The sequence below is a fragment of the Gracilinanus agilis genome, chromosome 2, assembly GCF_016433145.1.
Source record: "Gracilinanus agilis isolate LMUSP501 chromosome 2, AgileGrace, whole genome shotgun sequence".
Taxonomy (NCBI): domain Eukaryota; kingdom Metazoa; phylum Chordata; class Mammalia; order Didelphimorphia; family Didelphidae; genus Gracilinanus; species Gracilinanus agilis.
This window is the reverse complement of record NC_058131.1, coordinates 366,254,982-366,272,676: the sequence shown is the minus strand read 5'-3', so window position 1 is coordinate 366,272,676 and position 17,695 is coordinate 366,254,982. Positions and strand designations below refer to the sequence as shown.

The 17,695-nt window shown below is 35.3% G+C and overlaps 1 protein-coding gene across 1 annotated transcript in view; it reads left to right on the top strand.

Moving 5' to 3' along the window:
• Positions 1-17,695, top strand: part of RANBP17 (RAN binding protein 17) — a 344,793-nt gene that overhangs the window by 242,722 nt on the left and 84,376 nt on the right. Inside the window, exons 17-19 of the mRNA XM_044664454.1 lie at positions 4,461-4,524; positions 4,613-4,721; positions 17,343-17,446. Coding sequence (XP_044520389.1) covers positions 4,461-4,524; positions 4,613-4,721; positions 17,343-17,446 — 277 coding nt within the window. The remainder of the gene's footprint in view (positions 1-4,460; positions 4,525-4,612; positions 4,722-17,342; positions 17,447-17,695) is intronic.

Sequence of the window (17,695 nt, the reverse complement as noted above, 5' to 3'; positions counted from 1 at the left end):
CCTTTAAGATTTTATTTATTAATATGTTGAAGTCATTCTCTTCTTCTCAGTTTGTGTCTCAAATCCTTGACAGCAAAATAGTTTTTGGTGGACTTCTTCTTTTGCTTATCATTTTTAGCTACCTCCTGATTTTGGACATGATGTTAGGGCCAAACTCTGCTTACCTCTGGTATGAATGTCTGGGCTGGTCCTCAGGCTTATTTCTTGTAGTGCTGAGTATTATTTTATTCTAAGATCTTAGAGACAACTCAGGCTCAGTACCTGCAAGTTTTCCATGTTCTGAAAGGGGTCTGATGCAGATAAAATTCTAATTTTTGCCCTCCTGATCTGAACTTTGCAAGTTCTCGACCTAGGTTTGGGTCTGAGCAGTATACCTGTAGGGCTTGCCCTACTTCATATTCCACTAGGCTGCTGCTGGACTCAGCCATTGTCAGCCAACTAGAAAACTGAAGGTTCAAAGTAACATAACTATATGCTGCCCTTTGTTCTGGACTTCCTGCCTTAGTTATAATATAGGATTCAGATTATACTGGAGGCTGGAATTGGGACTCATATTTTCCCCTGGGATCCAAGCCACACAGTTGCAGCCTGCTTCTGAACTGGCAATTTGGTCAGTGCACAACCTCTGGCCTGCAACCACTCCTGACTCTGGAACTCCCCTAGGTGCTTCTCCTCTCAGTCTACCCTAGATCTGTGACACAGAACTAGGTAATGCGTTACAAAGCTACTAGTTTGCACCTCTTCAACTAGGACTCTCTGTGCTGGATCTGGGAACCCTTGTACTGATACGCAACCACTTCTTGCTCTGGAATAGTCCATTGCAGCATCCTGCAGACCTCTCTGTCTTGCTCTTAATGTCAAACATAAGATAAATTTTAAAATTCACTGTGATTTTTTTTTCTTGAATTTCTTGATCAGGATATGATCTGGTACATTTTCTAGAAATGTTAAAAGTTATACCATACATGCTGCTATTCCATCATCTTGGCTCCACCCCTTTGTGTATATTTTCAACATTCTTTTTTCTGTTCCATCATTATAATCTGTTCAGTGCATATTAACTTACTTTACTCTTTTATTCCCTGGGAAGTTGTCTAGGCTCTGTTGAACAGTCTGCCCTTTCATTACATTAAGGGATCAACATATTCTCAGCCCATTTAGTAAAATGGAGATAATAATACTTGTACCACTTATCTCACAGATTATTGTGAAGAAGTGCTTTTTAAAGCTAAGAGCTATACAAATGTGAGTTATTATTGCTATCATCATTAATACTTATTTTCATATTATTCATCTTGCTATAAGATTCCCCCATTTTTCCCTCTTTCTCTCTCACCTTTCCCCATTTATTAGTCAGTCAATCCAGCCTTTGCATTTCTTCCCTGGGTTTTTCATGATGTCCAATGCATAGAAAAAGAAACCTAGCAGTTTTATTGTAGAATTCCAGTTGCATGATGCCTGTCTATACTCTGAAGCCAAATTTATCCATGGAGCTAGAAGCCAGGTTAGAACCTTCATATGTCTCCTCTTAGTAAATCATTCCCTGCAGCAAAAGGTTAGAAAGCTTTCTCTGCTAGAATATGAGTTTGGCAGTACGCTATTTTCTTTAGAAGCTGACCACCTAGAGGAATGTGGCCCAATTGGCAGTTACTGTAAGGAGGCTCCCCACTCAGTGATACAGCAAATGTAATTGAGTTCTTCTTTATGAGTCTTTTTCTCCTTTTTAGTTCACCAGTGACCTAATACTGATGCAGGGTACCTCTTTCTCCTTTCTAGCTCCTTTTTTGTGTTGTCTCCTCCCATTCGATTGTAAGCTCCTTAAGGGCTGAGACTGTGGTGTTTTGTTTTTTTCATCATATCCTCAGCAGCCAGTGTCTGGCATATAGTAAGTTCTTAATAAATGCTTATTGACTGATTGGTTGACTGACTGAAGGAAATTCTCTGAGCCCAGGTTACCCAGAGAAGAATGAGTTAAAAGTGAAGAATATGTCTTGCCTCTCTTTTTTCTTCTTGTATAATTTGTTTGCTTTGATTCAGTACACCTTCCTTTTATGGCCATCGGCCAGCCTTGGATTCTTGGGAAATATAAAGTCATAGTATTTATGCATATGAACCTGTTTTATTATTATTTATTGGCAAAATGAAAAAAATGCATTCTTAATTATTTTTTTCTTCAGAATGTAATTAAAAGGCACTAAGGCTGGCCTTGGTACAAAGTGCACAGATGCAGTTTTGCAGTAAATGTGTCTTTGGCAGATTAGATTCTTCCTGTGAATGTTCTTTTTATTGCTACCATAAATATTCTATTGTCAAAACATGACTTGCTGTTTATTAACAGCACTGACAGGAAGATTCCTATTAATGGCAACATTCTTATTTCCCAAAGACCCTGTCACTTTTAACTTTGCAACTGCAAGAAAATTTGTATATGGTAATTACTTAAGATATTTCTTAGTTTATTGATTCTTTCCCATGTTAGCCAAATGAAGTTTGAGTGGCAGTTCCTCCATTCAATGAATGGCCCTGTGAAGTCACCCAGTTACTATGCTATGTAGGCAATGAAAGACTTTCAACTTATCAGCACTGCTTCAGCTTCCATCAGCCTGTCAGACAGTCAATAGACCTTCTTTATCAAGCACTCACTATGAATAGAACTTTGTTCTATGGGAAATTAGTATATGACCTGACCTCTAAGTGTATAAGCTAATGGATGAGATGAGATGAATTATAAAAACTACAGACAGTTACAAGAATAATAATAATTTCATATCTTTATGAAGCCCTTAACACTTTGAAAAAAGCATTTTCACATCTTTTATTTCTCAAGGCCACATAACAACCCTCTGAGTTAGATAGATTAGCAGGGATTGTCTTCCCCATTTTACAGATGGGAAAACTGAAGTTCATAGAGGCTAAGAATTTACTCAGGAGCACTGAGCTAGTTATTGCAGAGTCAGAAATGGAAGTAAAGTCTACTGATTTCTGAATACCTTCACTCATTCAAATGTAAACTCCTCATGGTCATTTTTTGCTTTTTTCTTTGTAACCTCAGAACTTAGTGTAGTGCCTGGCACATAGTAAGCCCTCAGTAAATGATTGTTGATTGATTAGTTTACTGCATCACTTCATATATGTCTGAAATGTGAAATTAGAAACAAAAACTTAGTTATAGAGAGATATGACCATAGTTGCTCATTATTTGGGAAACTGTAGGAGGAAAGAGATTCTCCTAAGGCAGTGATGAGCAAACTTTTTAAAGAAGGGGCCAAAGGAAAGGAAATGCTCATCTGTCAGTCTGTTTCTAAGGCAACTCTTTCGAAGTTTCATTGTATTGTATCCTACTCATTGTATTCATCAGATTAGGAATAATGTCGCCCTGAGGGATAGAACATTTCAGGGGGCCACATCTGGCTCAAAGGTTGTAGTTTGCCCATTACTGTCCTAAGGGGAAATTGTTATTGAGATAAATGTTATACTAGATGACTTCTGCGGTGTCCCTTTTAGGTTCAAGCATGCTATTGTTCTAGGAATATAACTTGTGGGAGAGTATAGAAGAACTGGAAGATGAACCTTCCGAAAATAAATGGAACCAGGTAGACCAAGTCTGCACAGTGACTTGAACCAAGTTTCAAAGGTGTAAAGCTTATATATTATTCTTCTTTTCCTTGGCAGAGAAAGGTAGGAAAAATACAGCAAGCAGAAGAAAGAGTTTAGGACTATATAGACGATGTAACAAGTAAATTGTCTTGTAGAAATTGGGCAGAAACAAAAATTGAGGTATTTTAAGAAATAAAAGCAAAATATTGAGCCAATTATGGATGAATTTAAGAGTCCATCATTAGCCACTAGAGTTCAAGATCAGATACCCCTTTCTATTCTCCTTCTGGCCCCCTTATTCCTCTACTTTTAGTTTTCAAAGCACAGTGGTCCAGAAACGCCAAGCTACTTTATCACTAGATGGCATGTCATGGACTGAGCTCTGGAGAGCTTTCTGATCCCCCGCTCTGAGAAGGATTTTCTTATAATTCTTCTGGCAGAACTCATTGCTTCTTTGAGTTGAATAATTTTTTCTCCATTATGGCTCATTGATAATTATTTTATGATGAAATCACATTAAGTAAAAAGAAAGTCTAAAGTAACATCCAAAATTTAAAAGGGGTCAGTTTTAATTTTCTATCATCAAGACTTTAATACTAAGAGAATTCTTATCTTAATTATAAAATTCATTCTTCTTTTTCATGGCTAGAATTATATATAAGATATGAAAAGTAATTGCAGTGATTAATAATGTATTATTACTGACAGTGAAAGACATTTCTATACTGTGTGCTTTTTTAAGATTAATGTTTATCCTTCATAAGAAAAAATCAGTATTATATCATTGAATAATGTTTGGGTTACATGCTTATAAAACAAAACTATATTCTTCCTCCCAAAAAAAATCCTTGACTTTTTATTACTTATATTCTTTTAAAAAAACTGGTGAAAATAGAAGCTGTGAAATTCATGCTTCAAAACCATACCGTAAGTCTTGTTCTCTCATTAGTCACTTCAGTGTTCTTCATAGTGTGATGAAGCATTTTAACTCTGGATGCCATTTTGTTTTTGTTAGAGTGAGCACTTCCCTTTTCTGGGTGTCAGTGAGGGCTACAGTCTCAGTGACCTCAGATGTCGAACAACATTCTACACAGCTCTTACCCGTCTCCTCATGGTTGATCTAGGTAAGGTTACTAATATCTGCTTCATAATAAAGGAATAAGAGGGTTTGATTTGAATTTAGAAATCAAAATAGACATGAATAGAACATTCAGCCATACAGACACTTACTTCCTTTATGACTTTAATGAAGTTACTTAATTCTCTGGACCTTAGCTTCCTCATCTGAAAAATAAGGGACTTGGAACAGATGACATTTCAGCTCCCTTCAAGTTCACAATTTATTATCCTGTGGTATAATGTTTCACTTGCTAGTTTTTGCTAGCCTAGGCCATTTCTAGGAATTCTTGAAATTTTGGATTTTCATTTGCTAATATCAATTCCAGAAGAAAGGCCTTTGAAAGGCAGCTTATGTTTATCCCTCCAAAAGTTTTTTCATTTACTTCTCATATCACCCTCTATAACTTAGGACTTTGGAACTAACAAGAGAAGCTGATAGATAGGGAGAAAAACCAAAGATCAGAACTTTTCCTCTCACTCAGAGGGAGCATCTGGATCATTGGGCATTGCAACTTGAATTAATTTGCTAGTTTTTGCTGAATCAGAGGAGCAGGTCAGTGAATTTACCATTTATAGCTGAGATTCTCAAAATTCCACAGCCTGAAAGAACCAAAATATCAACTAAGCCAGTACCCTCATTTGAGAGACACAGAATCACACCATGAGAGGGGCGGGATTGGCCCAAGACCCCAGAGCTAAGAACAGAACCTGGGCCCTTTTAACTCACAGTCCAGGGCTCTTTCCATTAAACTACACTGCAGATGATGGGAATTAGTTCTTCCTTCCCATGGCAATGTATTGATTGGTCAATCAACTTAAATATGAAAATTTTAATGTGATAATACTAAAATAATGATGAACAACTTTGCTAGTGATATAAAAGCATTGTTCCTTGTAATGGAAACATGACAGAGCCACTCCTATAGGTAATGAAGCTTCTGCACAGAAAATGTTTCGCTGTGATTCAATGGAATAAATTATAAGAAAGACAAACTGCAGAAAGTTTAGAGAAAAGCATCCAGAATGATTAAGGAGCTGAATGGGATTGATTTCTAAGGAAAGATTAAAAGAACTATGTATGTATAACTTGGCTAAGTGACAACTAAGGCTGGAGGCAAAGAGAATTGTCTATAAATATTTGAAGAGTGTAAACCAGGCATGCAAAACCTGATCATCTGGTCCCCCTTGGCAATAGAACATCTGACTGAGTGACAGCTTGGCACCCCCACACTGGCCTCAGTTCCTGGCTTCTGGGGGCTGGGGTATCCAGGGAGAACAGAGCAGCCCCATATTCTTTGTCATTCTTCATAATCTTCATCACCATAAATAGGCACAAATGATGTATGAGGGGCAGAGCTAGACCCCTTGCTGGATACCAAGAACCATAAGATCGTCCCTACCCTCACTGAGCTTACATTATAATAAAAAGAAAATCTCACTTTATTCTCTGCCAGTTTAATCAGTATCTTCTTTTTTTTCTCATCACAAACATTTTATTCTTGCGAAGGCCTTGGAACCATAGGATTTTAGAGTAAGAAGGAATATTTAGAGAGCATTTAGCCCAGCTTCTTCATTTTATATGGGAAGATACTGAGGCCTGTAGAGGGCAAGTGGCTTCTCTGGAGTAACGTAAGAGTTAAGTGGCAGAGTGGAGACTCAAGCCTAGGTTTTCTGATTCCAAATCTAGTTCTCTTTATACTACACTAAAAATAAAAGATATGGGTTTGAATTTTTGCTACTCACATGAATTTGGTCAATTCACTTCAACTTTCTGCTGCTTAATTTCCTTACCTAGAAAAGGTGAATAATCTCTGCCCTCTATATCCCTTACAGAGCTATTACAAGGATCAAATGGGGAAATGTGTAAGTGTGTAAACAATAAAGTGTTATCCAGATGTAAGGTGCTAATGCTATTAATGTTTACTTTTATAAATATGAAGTTGCATTATTGATTCCTAATAGATATTGTAAGAACTCCTTACATTAAGTATGCATTAAGGCCCAAAGCTGCCACTGCTATTCAGAATAATCACCAAACACAGTCAAGGGGTAACATAATCATACCATCATTATGGCCCTTGGTACCATCTTTACCTGCCAACACCCAAAACAGTGCAGCTTTGACAAAAGGCCTCTCAAAGAGGGAATGAGTACTAAGTTGTTTCCCCAAGTTATTTGAATATTCAGCTGTTTGTTGCTCTAAACTCATTACAAAACACATTATTTTGTGAAATTCTATTGAACACAAGTATTATTATTTGAAATCTACTGAGCTGAATTTGTCACTACTTTCTACATTACTAAACAATATAATATGACTACGGTTTTATTTAAATAGTAATAGTGAATAAGAAACCGCTGAACCTACTCCTTTAAATAATCCTCTTGAATGGAAACTTTATTCATATTCAGAATAAGTAACTGTTGAACAGGACAAGTGTAAGCATCAAAATATTCATTTCAATGAGTAGATAACAAAAAGCCTTCATAAATTAAAACAAAAAAGTAGTAGGTGGCCCTTTCATATCATATCACTGATTTACCTTAGTTAATTACCATTAGCTAATTGATAGATGGGATTCTTGGATTAAAAAGAAAAATAAGTTTTAATTGAATTTGTAAAAATAGATACAATATGTTTTGTGTCTAAGCCATGCTCACTGGAGTGATTAGAAAAGGAGAAAGAAATTGGGCATCATATTAATTGGTATTTACTTTGAAATGCATTTGGTTTTTATTCAACAATTTGTACTTTCTATGAATTTAATTAGACTTGATGTGCCCCAGGTTATATTTCTAATGAAAATGGGGGTTTTTTGGCAATGAAGAATTATACAATTCTATCAAATTGGTCCTTGGCTAAACTAAAAGAACTACCCATTTGTGTAAAGAGCAGAACTATCAATACTCTTGCTACCATGTGTCATCAAGATATTTTCCCTTTTCAGAGTTTGGAAAATTTGTCTATTTTCAAGAATTTCTATTTTTCTTCCTTTTCTGTACTATAAGATATTGTTCAGTTAGGAAGCCAAACACTGTCTCTGGAGACTCTATGTATGCAAACCAAACAGGACAACCAACCCCATAGACAGATCTATGCACCTTTGCTGGAATCACTTCAGGTTCCCTAGATTGTTTTTAAATTAACTTTGTCAAACTAATAAACTAAAGAAAAGATAGTATTACCCAAGCCAGTCAATGAAGAATCTCTAGGGTGCTGTTCAGTATAAAACCCTTCAATGTGATAGAAACATTCTTTTTAGTTTAATATGAACAAGGGCGAATTGAGTTGGCAAACAGAAAAATGAAAATAGCTACAAGGAGGCTCTTCTTCCTTATGGAGAACTTAATAGTACTGATTGTGAATTAAGATTGTACCAGTTGTGAATTTCGATTTGATTGGTACCATGAACTTTTTATCACTTGGACATTATGTGATTGCACTTTGAATCTGAATAATCACATGGTGAGCATGGCTAGTGATATTTCTACTTTGTATTTAAGCAATGTATTCATTTTTTTGTCACTAGTAATTGATACTTGGTATTCTTACTAGTTTACATTTATGGAAGCAATGTAGGATTAAGTGACCTTGGTATATATTACAAAGTAGTAAGTTCTAGTAAAGAAAGTAGAGAAAGTTTCCATTTTTTAAACTACTTCTCTCTTTTGTCCCAGTGTTTCTCCTTATACTTCTTTTTTTCTTTATCATTAATTTTTTTCATTGTAGTAGAACTATTGTCCTGTGTTTTTTTTTAATTGATCCTTTTTTGGAGGGTGGGTGGGTATGGTGGTGAAAGGGAAAACCAGATTTTCAAGATGATGAAGTTATAGAAGATTCCTCATTACCATTTAACATCTAAGGAATGCCACAGTCATATTCTCAAATGTAAAAATGGGTAAGTATGAGTCCAATATAATTTGAGACTTTATTTTCATGGCAACTAAAACCAAACAATGCCCTAAAGTAATAGGTTTTCCCTTTAGTTCTCCCTCACCCCATGAATAAAAGATAAAGAACCTCTGCATTTCCCTAACTATTTCTACAAAATTCAGCAAAAAATAATCCTGGTCAACAATAGTCAAATAGTCAATAGGTATGAAGACTCAATGTAGACATCTCACCTGTGTCCATCAGTTGGCTGAGTCTGTCTGGAAAATAAACAGTGTAAAAGGGAGAGGTAGAGAAACAGCTGGAGATACTTAGAATGTATAATGAGATAATTAAGACTAATTAGCTGGCCCTGTAGGCATAAGGTAGCCCATTAAATTGAGATCCAGATTTAATAATTTACCTGGTTTTAAGGGTAAAGAGCTCACTGTGCTCCAGGGAATAAGAAACTTTGGGGATGGCACTTTTAGGGCTGCGCTTTTGAAAAGGGGTTAAGCAGCAAAGGTGTTTGTTGACAACTTTTCCCCTAGAAATTGAAACTAACAACTTTGGTTCCCTACATTCCAGTTAAATGCATTAAATTACATTCCAGTCAAATTCCAGTGATCAGTTTCTCAGGAGATAATTTAAAATATTATTCACATCTGCAAAATGGGCATAAAAACAAACTTTTTGATTATTATATCAAATTGCAACTTTCTCTACTCTAGCAATTGGAACATCCCAGATATAAATATCATAGACAAAACTCTCCTTGCTCTTTTAATTCAACCTTCACAACAAAGTGTTCTCAACCGACAATCTAGTAAAGTCCATGGACCTCTTCAAAATCATGTTATTATGTGTATAAAATAAAATATGTAGGATTATAAAGGAAGGCAATTATATTAAAATATTTTAATATATTATATTAAATATGTAATAATAAAATATATTTAAATAGTCATGTGCCAGAGTACATTCTCAATTGCATACAGAATAATGATAATGATAGAAAAATATCAATTTACATTTATATATTCATGCACAGTTTTTAAAGTATTTTCTACAACATCATTTTGCCAGAGGAATTACAAATATTATCCTCATCTCATTTATTTTTTAAGGTTTTGTTAATGAATTTCTTTTGTTAATATCAGTATCACTTGCTAATGAGAAAATAGCATAGGTAGAACTTGAAGCCAAATCTTTGAATCTCAAGTCCTATACTCATTTTTTTCCACTGTGACATACTAAATTCACAGGAAATTTCTGCCTCCTATATGGTATGATCAGAAATCTTTTTGCCCACCAGTGCTCTGGTTGTACTTTCATGAATGAGCAAATATTTATTAAGCACCTACCATGTGTGAGGCAATATGCAACATACACTGCATGAAGACCTCAGAGTGAGGAGCCTTTAGTCCTATCAGTGCCCTGCACTGCTCTTAACCCATCTATTATGATTCTGCCCAAGCCAGAACCTGTCTTCCATCTTGCCTTCTAATTTTTTCAAAGCCAACTACAACCTACACATCACATCACAAAGATGTACTGGAAATCTTTGGTGGATGCTGAAATGAAAATTAAAAGACTCTAAGAATGGATCTGGACTAAACATTTATTTCTCACTATTAATATAGTCCTGTCAGATCTTCATGAACTAGAGCTTTTAAACCTAACCTAATTGGAGAGCCCAGACTGATATAAATCACATTGACCTAAACTAACCTTAAAAAGAATACTTATTTCTCTTCAAATGAAAGTTTTCTTGAAACCAAGAATGAAAACTTGTTCCTTCTAGGAGCACTTGATCACTGGAAGAGGTAACTGCTATTCATACAACATTGAAAGTTAAGAATGTTATACATACATTATCATTTTTAATATTTTTTCTAGATTATATTGGCATAATTTTCAATAATCATTTTCTGATATTTTATGATACATGTTCTCTCCCTCCCGGCATTCCCTCTTTCCCCAAGATGGTAGGCAATGTGATCTAGGTTGTACATGTGTTATTATACAATATACATTTCCATGTTCATCATATTGCAAAAGAAGATACAAATCACTTACACTAGAGAAAAAAATCATTGAGGAAATCAAATGAAGAATGATATGTATCAATCTGCATTTAGACTTCATCATTTCCTTTGATAGCAATGGATAGCCTTTTTTATCATGAGACTTGGAAAGGTCCTGGATCCTTGCAATGCTGATAATGGTTGTCATTTACAGCTGATTTTCATGCTTTATTGTTGTTACTGTGTACAACTTTCTTCTGGTTGTGCTCACTTCACTTTGTGTCACTAATATGTCTATCTAAGTTTTTTATGTTCATCATGTTTGTCATTTCTTATGGCACAATAGTATTTGATTACAATCATTTATCACAATTTTTTCAACCATTCCCCAGTTGATGGACATCCTTCAGTTTCCATTTCTTTGCTATCACAACTAGAACTGCTATAAATATTTTTGTACAAATAGGTCCATTTCCCTTATCTATCTTTGATCTATTTGGAATACAGCCCTAATAGTGGTATTGCTGGGTCAAAGGATTTGCATAGTTTTATGTGAAACCATAAACATATTTAGAGAAGCATAGAATAGTTTGCCTGTTAAATCTATAGATAAGGGAAGAATTTGTATCCAAACAAGACATAGAGAACATTATAAGATATAAAATAGATAACTTTGACTACGTTAAATTTAAATGGTTTTGCACAAACAAAACTAATGCAACCAAGATTAAAAGGGATACAGCAAACTGGGGAGGGGGGATTTATAACAAGTGTTTGACAGAAGTCTCATCTCAAATATATAGAAAACTAAGGCAAATTTATAAGAATACCAAGCATTCTTCGATTGACAAGTGGTCAAAAGATTTAAACGGACAATTCTCAGATAAAAATATTAAAACTATCTTTAGTCATATGAAAAAAATGCTCAAATTCATTATTAATTAGAGAAATGCTGATTAAAACAACTCTGAGGTACCACATCATACCTATCAGATTGGCTAATATGACCAAAAAGAAAAATGATAAATGTGAGGTGATGTGGAAAAAACTGGGTCATTACTATATTGTTGGTAGAGCTGTGAACTGATACAACTATTCTGGAGAGAAATTTGGAACTATGCCCAAAGGGCCATAAAACTGAATATACCCTTTAGCACACATTATCTTATTTGATCCTTAGAGCCATCTCATGAGATAGGCACTACAGGTACTAATTATCCTCATCTCATAGGAGAGGAACCAGAAGCTCAGAGAAACTAAAAGACTTGCACAAGGTCATACAATTAAGAAGAGTCAGAGGCCAGACTGAAACCTAGTTCTCTTCTGACTTGAAGATCAACCCTACTTCCACTTTATCAAACTGTCTTTCTAGGAAGGTTAACTATCATTCCTAAGGCCACATGACTTCTTTCCCTTTCATAGCCAACAACTTTGAATGGACTATCATTTCTACTATCTTTTCTGTTTTCTCTCAACTCCAGCTTGACCCTTCTACTTTACCAAACTGGCCAACAACCTCCCTAACCAAATCCCAAAGGATTTCTAAAACTTCATTCAAAATTTATGTTAGAACAAACACATTTTAGGCTCCCTCCCATGATGACTTAAGCAAGCCCTATAACCTTACTTAGGAGTCAGTGCCCAAAGCTCTAGTTCTAGTGACCATAACAGGATCACAATATTTGTCTGCATCCTCTATTTAAGGATGCTTGGAGGCCATGATATGGCTGTTGGTGACATCTTATGCATTGCCATCCATACCCTTTTCCCAATGACCAAGGACATTTTATAGCTAGGTATAATAGCATCATTTCTGAAATTACATCACTGGTGGAATCCATTTAGAAATGAAAATCTAATAGTTGGGGCCAATTTTGATTTCTTCCCTGAGACTTAGGAATAGCAACAATTAATATCTGAAAACAAAAGGAAATATAACATTCTAAACTAATTTAATATCAAGATGCAAAGTATATCTGTAGCATACCTTGAACAAACGGGCAGAGGAAACCACATACCAATCTAAAAATTGACCTCTATCAAGTGAGTAGTTGCTGGTTACAACCAAGAAATATCAAATCCACATAGAAATGGATCCCTTGCCAGATACCTATTGACTTAGAAAATCACAAATGAGCATTATCTATGTTGTATTGTACATTTTGTTAAATGTTTCCCAATTCTATTTTAATCTTCTCAAGAACTTTGGAGTTTTGTGGTCCATGAGTTTGACACCTCATTCTTTGAGCATCAGATTTAACCATATTTGACAATGAAGGATTGAATTCAGGATCTCTGCCCTCTTAAACTTGGAGTCTTTTGTGGAAAGCAAGTCAAAATACACATGAAATAATCAGAGAACAATATAGTATATAATAAAATACCAATTTGTGTGACATGTATCATTTCCAACTTTGTATTGTAAATATTTAAATACAAGTTAATTTCTCCCCCACTATATTGTAGCATAGTGTCTTTCATATAGAAGATACTCAGTAAATGTTTCTTGAATTTTAATTTCCTTCCAAATTGAAGTTGGCTAGCCTGAAAGCAGCATAATTTAAAATTATTTAGCAATAAGGAGTTTATATACTTAAAGTGCTTTCAATCCTATTATTTCTGGAAATCCCTTTGAAGTTAATGCACTGGAATCAGGGAGGATTTTATTTTGTATACTTTTTATATGTATGTACTTATAATATCTTAAACTAACTCTAATCACATATATTTATGATATAAATGATATGACATACATATCATATGTACAGAGGACCCTCCAAATATATATGTGTGTGTATGTGTGTGTGTGTGTGTGTTTAATTCAGTAAGCATTTAAGTGCCTACTTTGTGCAGGGAATACAAAAATTAAAGTGGTACCTGTCCTGAAGCTTACATAGTGTGACGGGAAAGGGAGATACACATGTACACAGATAAGTATAATACAAAAAGAGATATTGTGATGGGGAGAGGCTTTTAACAGGAGGAATTGGGAAAGTTTTGTGAAGATAGTGATAGCTAACTGGATAGCTAAGTGATAGCTAAGTGGCTGGATCTTGAAGGGAAGAAAAACTGAAAAATACCCATGACAAGGGAATTCATTCCATACGTAGGTTACACAGATATGTAGAGGCAGGAGATGGCATGTCAGGTTCATAACACAACTCTTATCCAAGCTTAGCTAGAGCATAGAGTGCATGAGGGGAGTAATAACATAAAGCTGGAAAAGATAGGTTAAAGAGAAATTATGAAGGGCTTTAAATGCCAGGCTTAGGAATTTTTTTTATTCTCTTTAGGCAGAAAGAAGCCATTAAAATTTTTTTTTCTCAAAGTAATTACATGGTTAGGTCTGGTTTTAGGTAGATTATTTTGCAAGCTTTGTATAGGATGATTTAGAGAAGCAAAAATATGGAACTAGGAAGATCAATTAAGAATTTAGGTAAGAGGGCAGCTAGGTGGCTCAGTGGATTGAGAGCCATGCCTATGGCTGGGAGGTCCTGGGTTCAAATTTGGCCTCAGACACTTCCTAGCTGTGTGACCCTGGGCAAGTCACTTAACCCCCCATTACCTAGCCCTTACCACTCTTCTCCCTTAGAATCAACAGTATTGATTCTAAGTCAGAAGGTAAGGAAGGGTTTAAAAAAAAAGAACTTAGATGAGAGGTGATAAGAGCTCCTCAAAATAGTCTCATGGCAGTGTGAATGGAGAGAAAGGGAGCAATATTAGATATTATGAAGATAGAATCTATAGAATTTGGTCACTAATTTAATGTGGGGCATGATACAGATAAGAATTTAAAATCCATATGCCTGCAATAATGGTATTGCCATCAATAGGAAAGTAAGAAGAAGCAAGTTTAGAAAAGAAGTTAATGGGAGTTGAAAGGCAGAACATGAAGTCAGAGGAGGGGTTAGAATTGATTTATATGTATTTGGCATATATATGAGATTGTTCCATTTTTGTCTGAGTATACCCATTGTCCAGCACAGTTCTTAGCTTATAGAGATAAGTGACTAGACTTGTGGTTTTATTGGTATCTGTTATTTCCAGTTAAGGAAACTTCCTCTACCATTGCAGGTCAGTACCCTCTCTACAACTCATGAACTTAGAGTGGCCTAGAGCACTAAAAGAAGTGACTTGCCCAGGATTAAACCAGTATGTGACAAAGGTGGGATTTGAAACCAGGTCTTCCTGGCTTCAAGGCCAATAATTCTATGTACTTAATAAATACTTATTGTTTGATAGAAGTGATCATTAAGTCCATGGGAATTAATGATGTCACAAAGGGAGAGAATGTAAAAAGGGAAGAGAAGAAGACTCAGAAGAGGGCCGTATACAATATGTACTTGCAATATATATTGATATTTTTGCTGCTTGTGCTTTGCCTCCCCCAAAAAAATTATATTTATGTATTTTTTATGTTTTCTAAATATTTGTATATGTATATATTGTCTTTCCCCATAAAATGTAAGCTTCTTGAAGGGAAGATACAGCTGTGTGTGTCCTTAGTACACCATGCTCCTAGTATGGAGTCTTATACATTGTAGTCACTTAATAAATACTAGTCAATTGATTGGATACACAAAAGAGTGAAATGTAAATGTCCCAAATGGCAGACACCAGTTTATAAAAATAATTATTGTTTCTTCCTGTGTCTTCTATCAAGCTATTTCTCAGAATACTTATGAGGAAAACTTTTTCTGTCCCCCCTAACTTCTTCATAGTGGAATGTTTATCTTTCATTTGGTGAGCATTGTGATAAACTAGTACCTTGTTGTGTTTGTAATATGGAACTCTTACTGGATATTTAGGTATCCATTTTTAAGGACATTTGAACAGTGAGTTACTAGTGAAGTCCCTATTAGAACACATATTTAATTTATGTTGTGTAAGTTTCCTAAGAAAGACATTTTTTTCATCTCTCTAGATTGTGAGAAGGAATGATAAAACCCTTTTTGGAAAGTATTTCATCAAAAAAGTGTATGATTTCAGTGACTTGTTTGTGGTTTTTAAAATTATACTTGTTCTATAATTTAGAGAATGTTTGAGTGCATATTAATCCATTAGTCCATTTCAATTATTTGTTATGACAACTATAAATCTGACTAAGATTGCATCGTATATTATCATTAGTTAACAGATGGCACATCTAATAAGACATAGAGACTATAGAAAAGAGTGAGTTAGAGAGTAAGGGAAGGAAAAAGGGAGAGAAAGAAAGAAGGAGGGAGAAAAGAAAGGCAGAGAAAAAGGGGGTTGGTTAGAAGACTTCTGAGATAGGGATTCTTAATATGGGCTCTTAAAACTTTTTTTAAAAATATTTTAATAACTGTATTTCAACCTAATGTATTTCTTTTGTAATAGCATATATTTTATGTTATGCATTTAAAAACATTATTCTGAGAAGCCATCTGTCCATAGGCCTCCACAGACTGCTGAAGTTGGGGTTCAGAACCCAGAAAGCATGATCTCCTCCTACTCTAAGGTCTCCAACTCTAAAAGGCTATAAGTCTACAAATGACTTGTTCTTGTTCATATTACTAGTTAGCAACAGATTAGAAGCCAGATTCCAATGTCACCTACTCCTCTAGCTAGCACAGCACATGGAACTATCATAAAGCTAGGATAGAATTACATAGTAAAAAAAAGCATTTAGTCTCATTCCTCTACATATTGATGAAAATGAGCCCCCTTTCCTATGAATCCCTCAACAATTTTCTGCTACAAATTATGAGACTAGGTTAGAAAAAGAAGATAAGAAAGAGTGCTTGACAAGGTATCATGGAAGTTGAGCTCCACTCCCATTTTGGTCACTAATTATTGGCAAGTCATTTAGCCTTTCTTAAATTTGGAACAATAATATTTCACTTACCTGAAATCAAAGGGTCCTTGAAAGGTTCAGATGAGGCCATAATATATATCAAGGTGTTTTAAATGGCATCATGCAAAATATTTTTACGTGTATAGTAATTATTACCACTGCTGCTTTGTTAGATCCACCTTTAGAATAAAAAAGTACATTGAAAATATTTCCAGCCTACTTGCTTACTGTATCTTGTAGATAAAATTCAAGCTTTACTTTCTTTCCCTGCTTTCCTTCTATAAAGGGGGAGGGGGGTAGGAAAAAGCCTGGATCAAGTCTCTCTTGTGTAGTTGTAGTGAATTCTTTTAAAATCCAAGCCCATCAAGGACCCTGTTCTATTTGGTAAATAAAGAAAAGCTTTCTTCCCTATTTATTTTTTAATTAATTAAAAGAAACACAAATAAAAGAGAATAATACTTGCCAACAGTCTGGGCACCTGGGTCTGAGAACCCTTCAGGGGGTTGGCACCTAAAGAAAAGCCACTCTTGGTTATTTTGAGAAGGGGATAGACCCTGGTCCCCCGAGGCTTTGGAAGCATCTTCCCTTGGGGCCTCTGAAAGGCTGAAGGGTCTCCACTGCCTGAGGCAGGAGTCTGAGCCGACTCTGAGTTGGGGGTGGGGGTGGGAGGGACTGCTACTAAGTAATTTTACTATTTCATTTGATCCAAAAGAGAAAGGAAAACATCAGGATATAAATTGAGTTTAAGATATAATGTAAGGTGCGCAAGCTCAGTCTGTTTATAAATGCCTGATAATCCTTTGCATTATTTTTGAACAGATTCTTTGAGGTGGACAGTGTACTCACTGCCTCAGCTGATGCACCATAACATGCTTTTCAAACTAACATGACTCTTTTGTTTCTCTGTTAGGTGAAGATGAGGATGAATTTGAGAAATTCATGATTCCTCTCACAGTTTCATTTGAAACAGTAGCTCAAATATTCAACAACAACTTTAAACAGGAAGAAACAAAAGTGAGTTTGTTTTGGCAAATGTGAAAATACATTCAATTTTTGATCCAAAAGATGGTTTTTGCATACATGAGTTCATTTTGTGCCAAGATGTTCCTATTGTGAAAATTGCACAAGCTGGCGAGTGCTATTTTTCATATAAATGCATATCATGACATCTCACATGAAAGCAATTTTAATTGAGGCCAGTGAATGGTTTCTGTTTATGATCCAAAGACTCAAATTTCCATCTTGTAGCATTTGGCTTTCTTT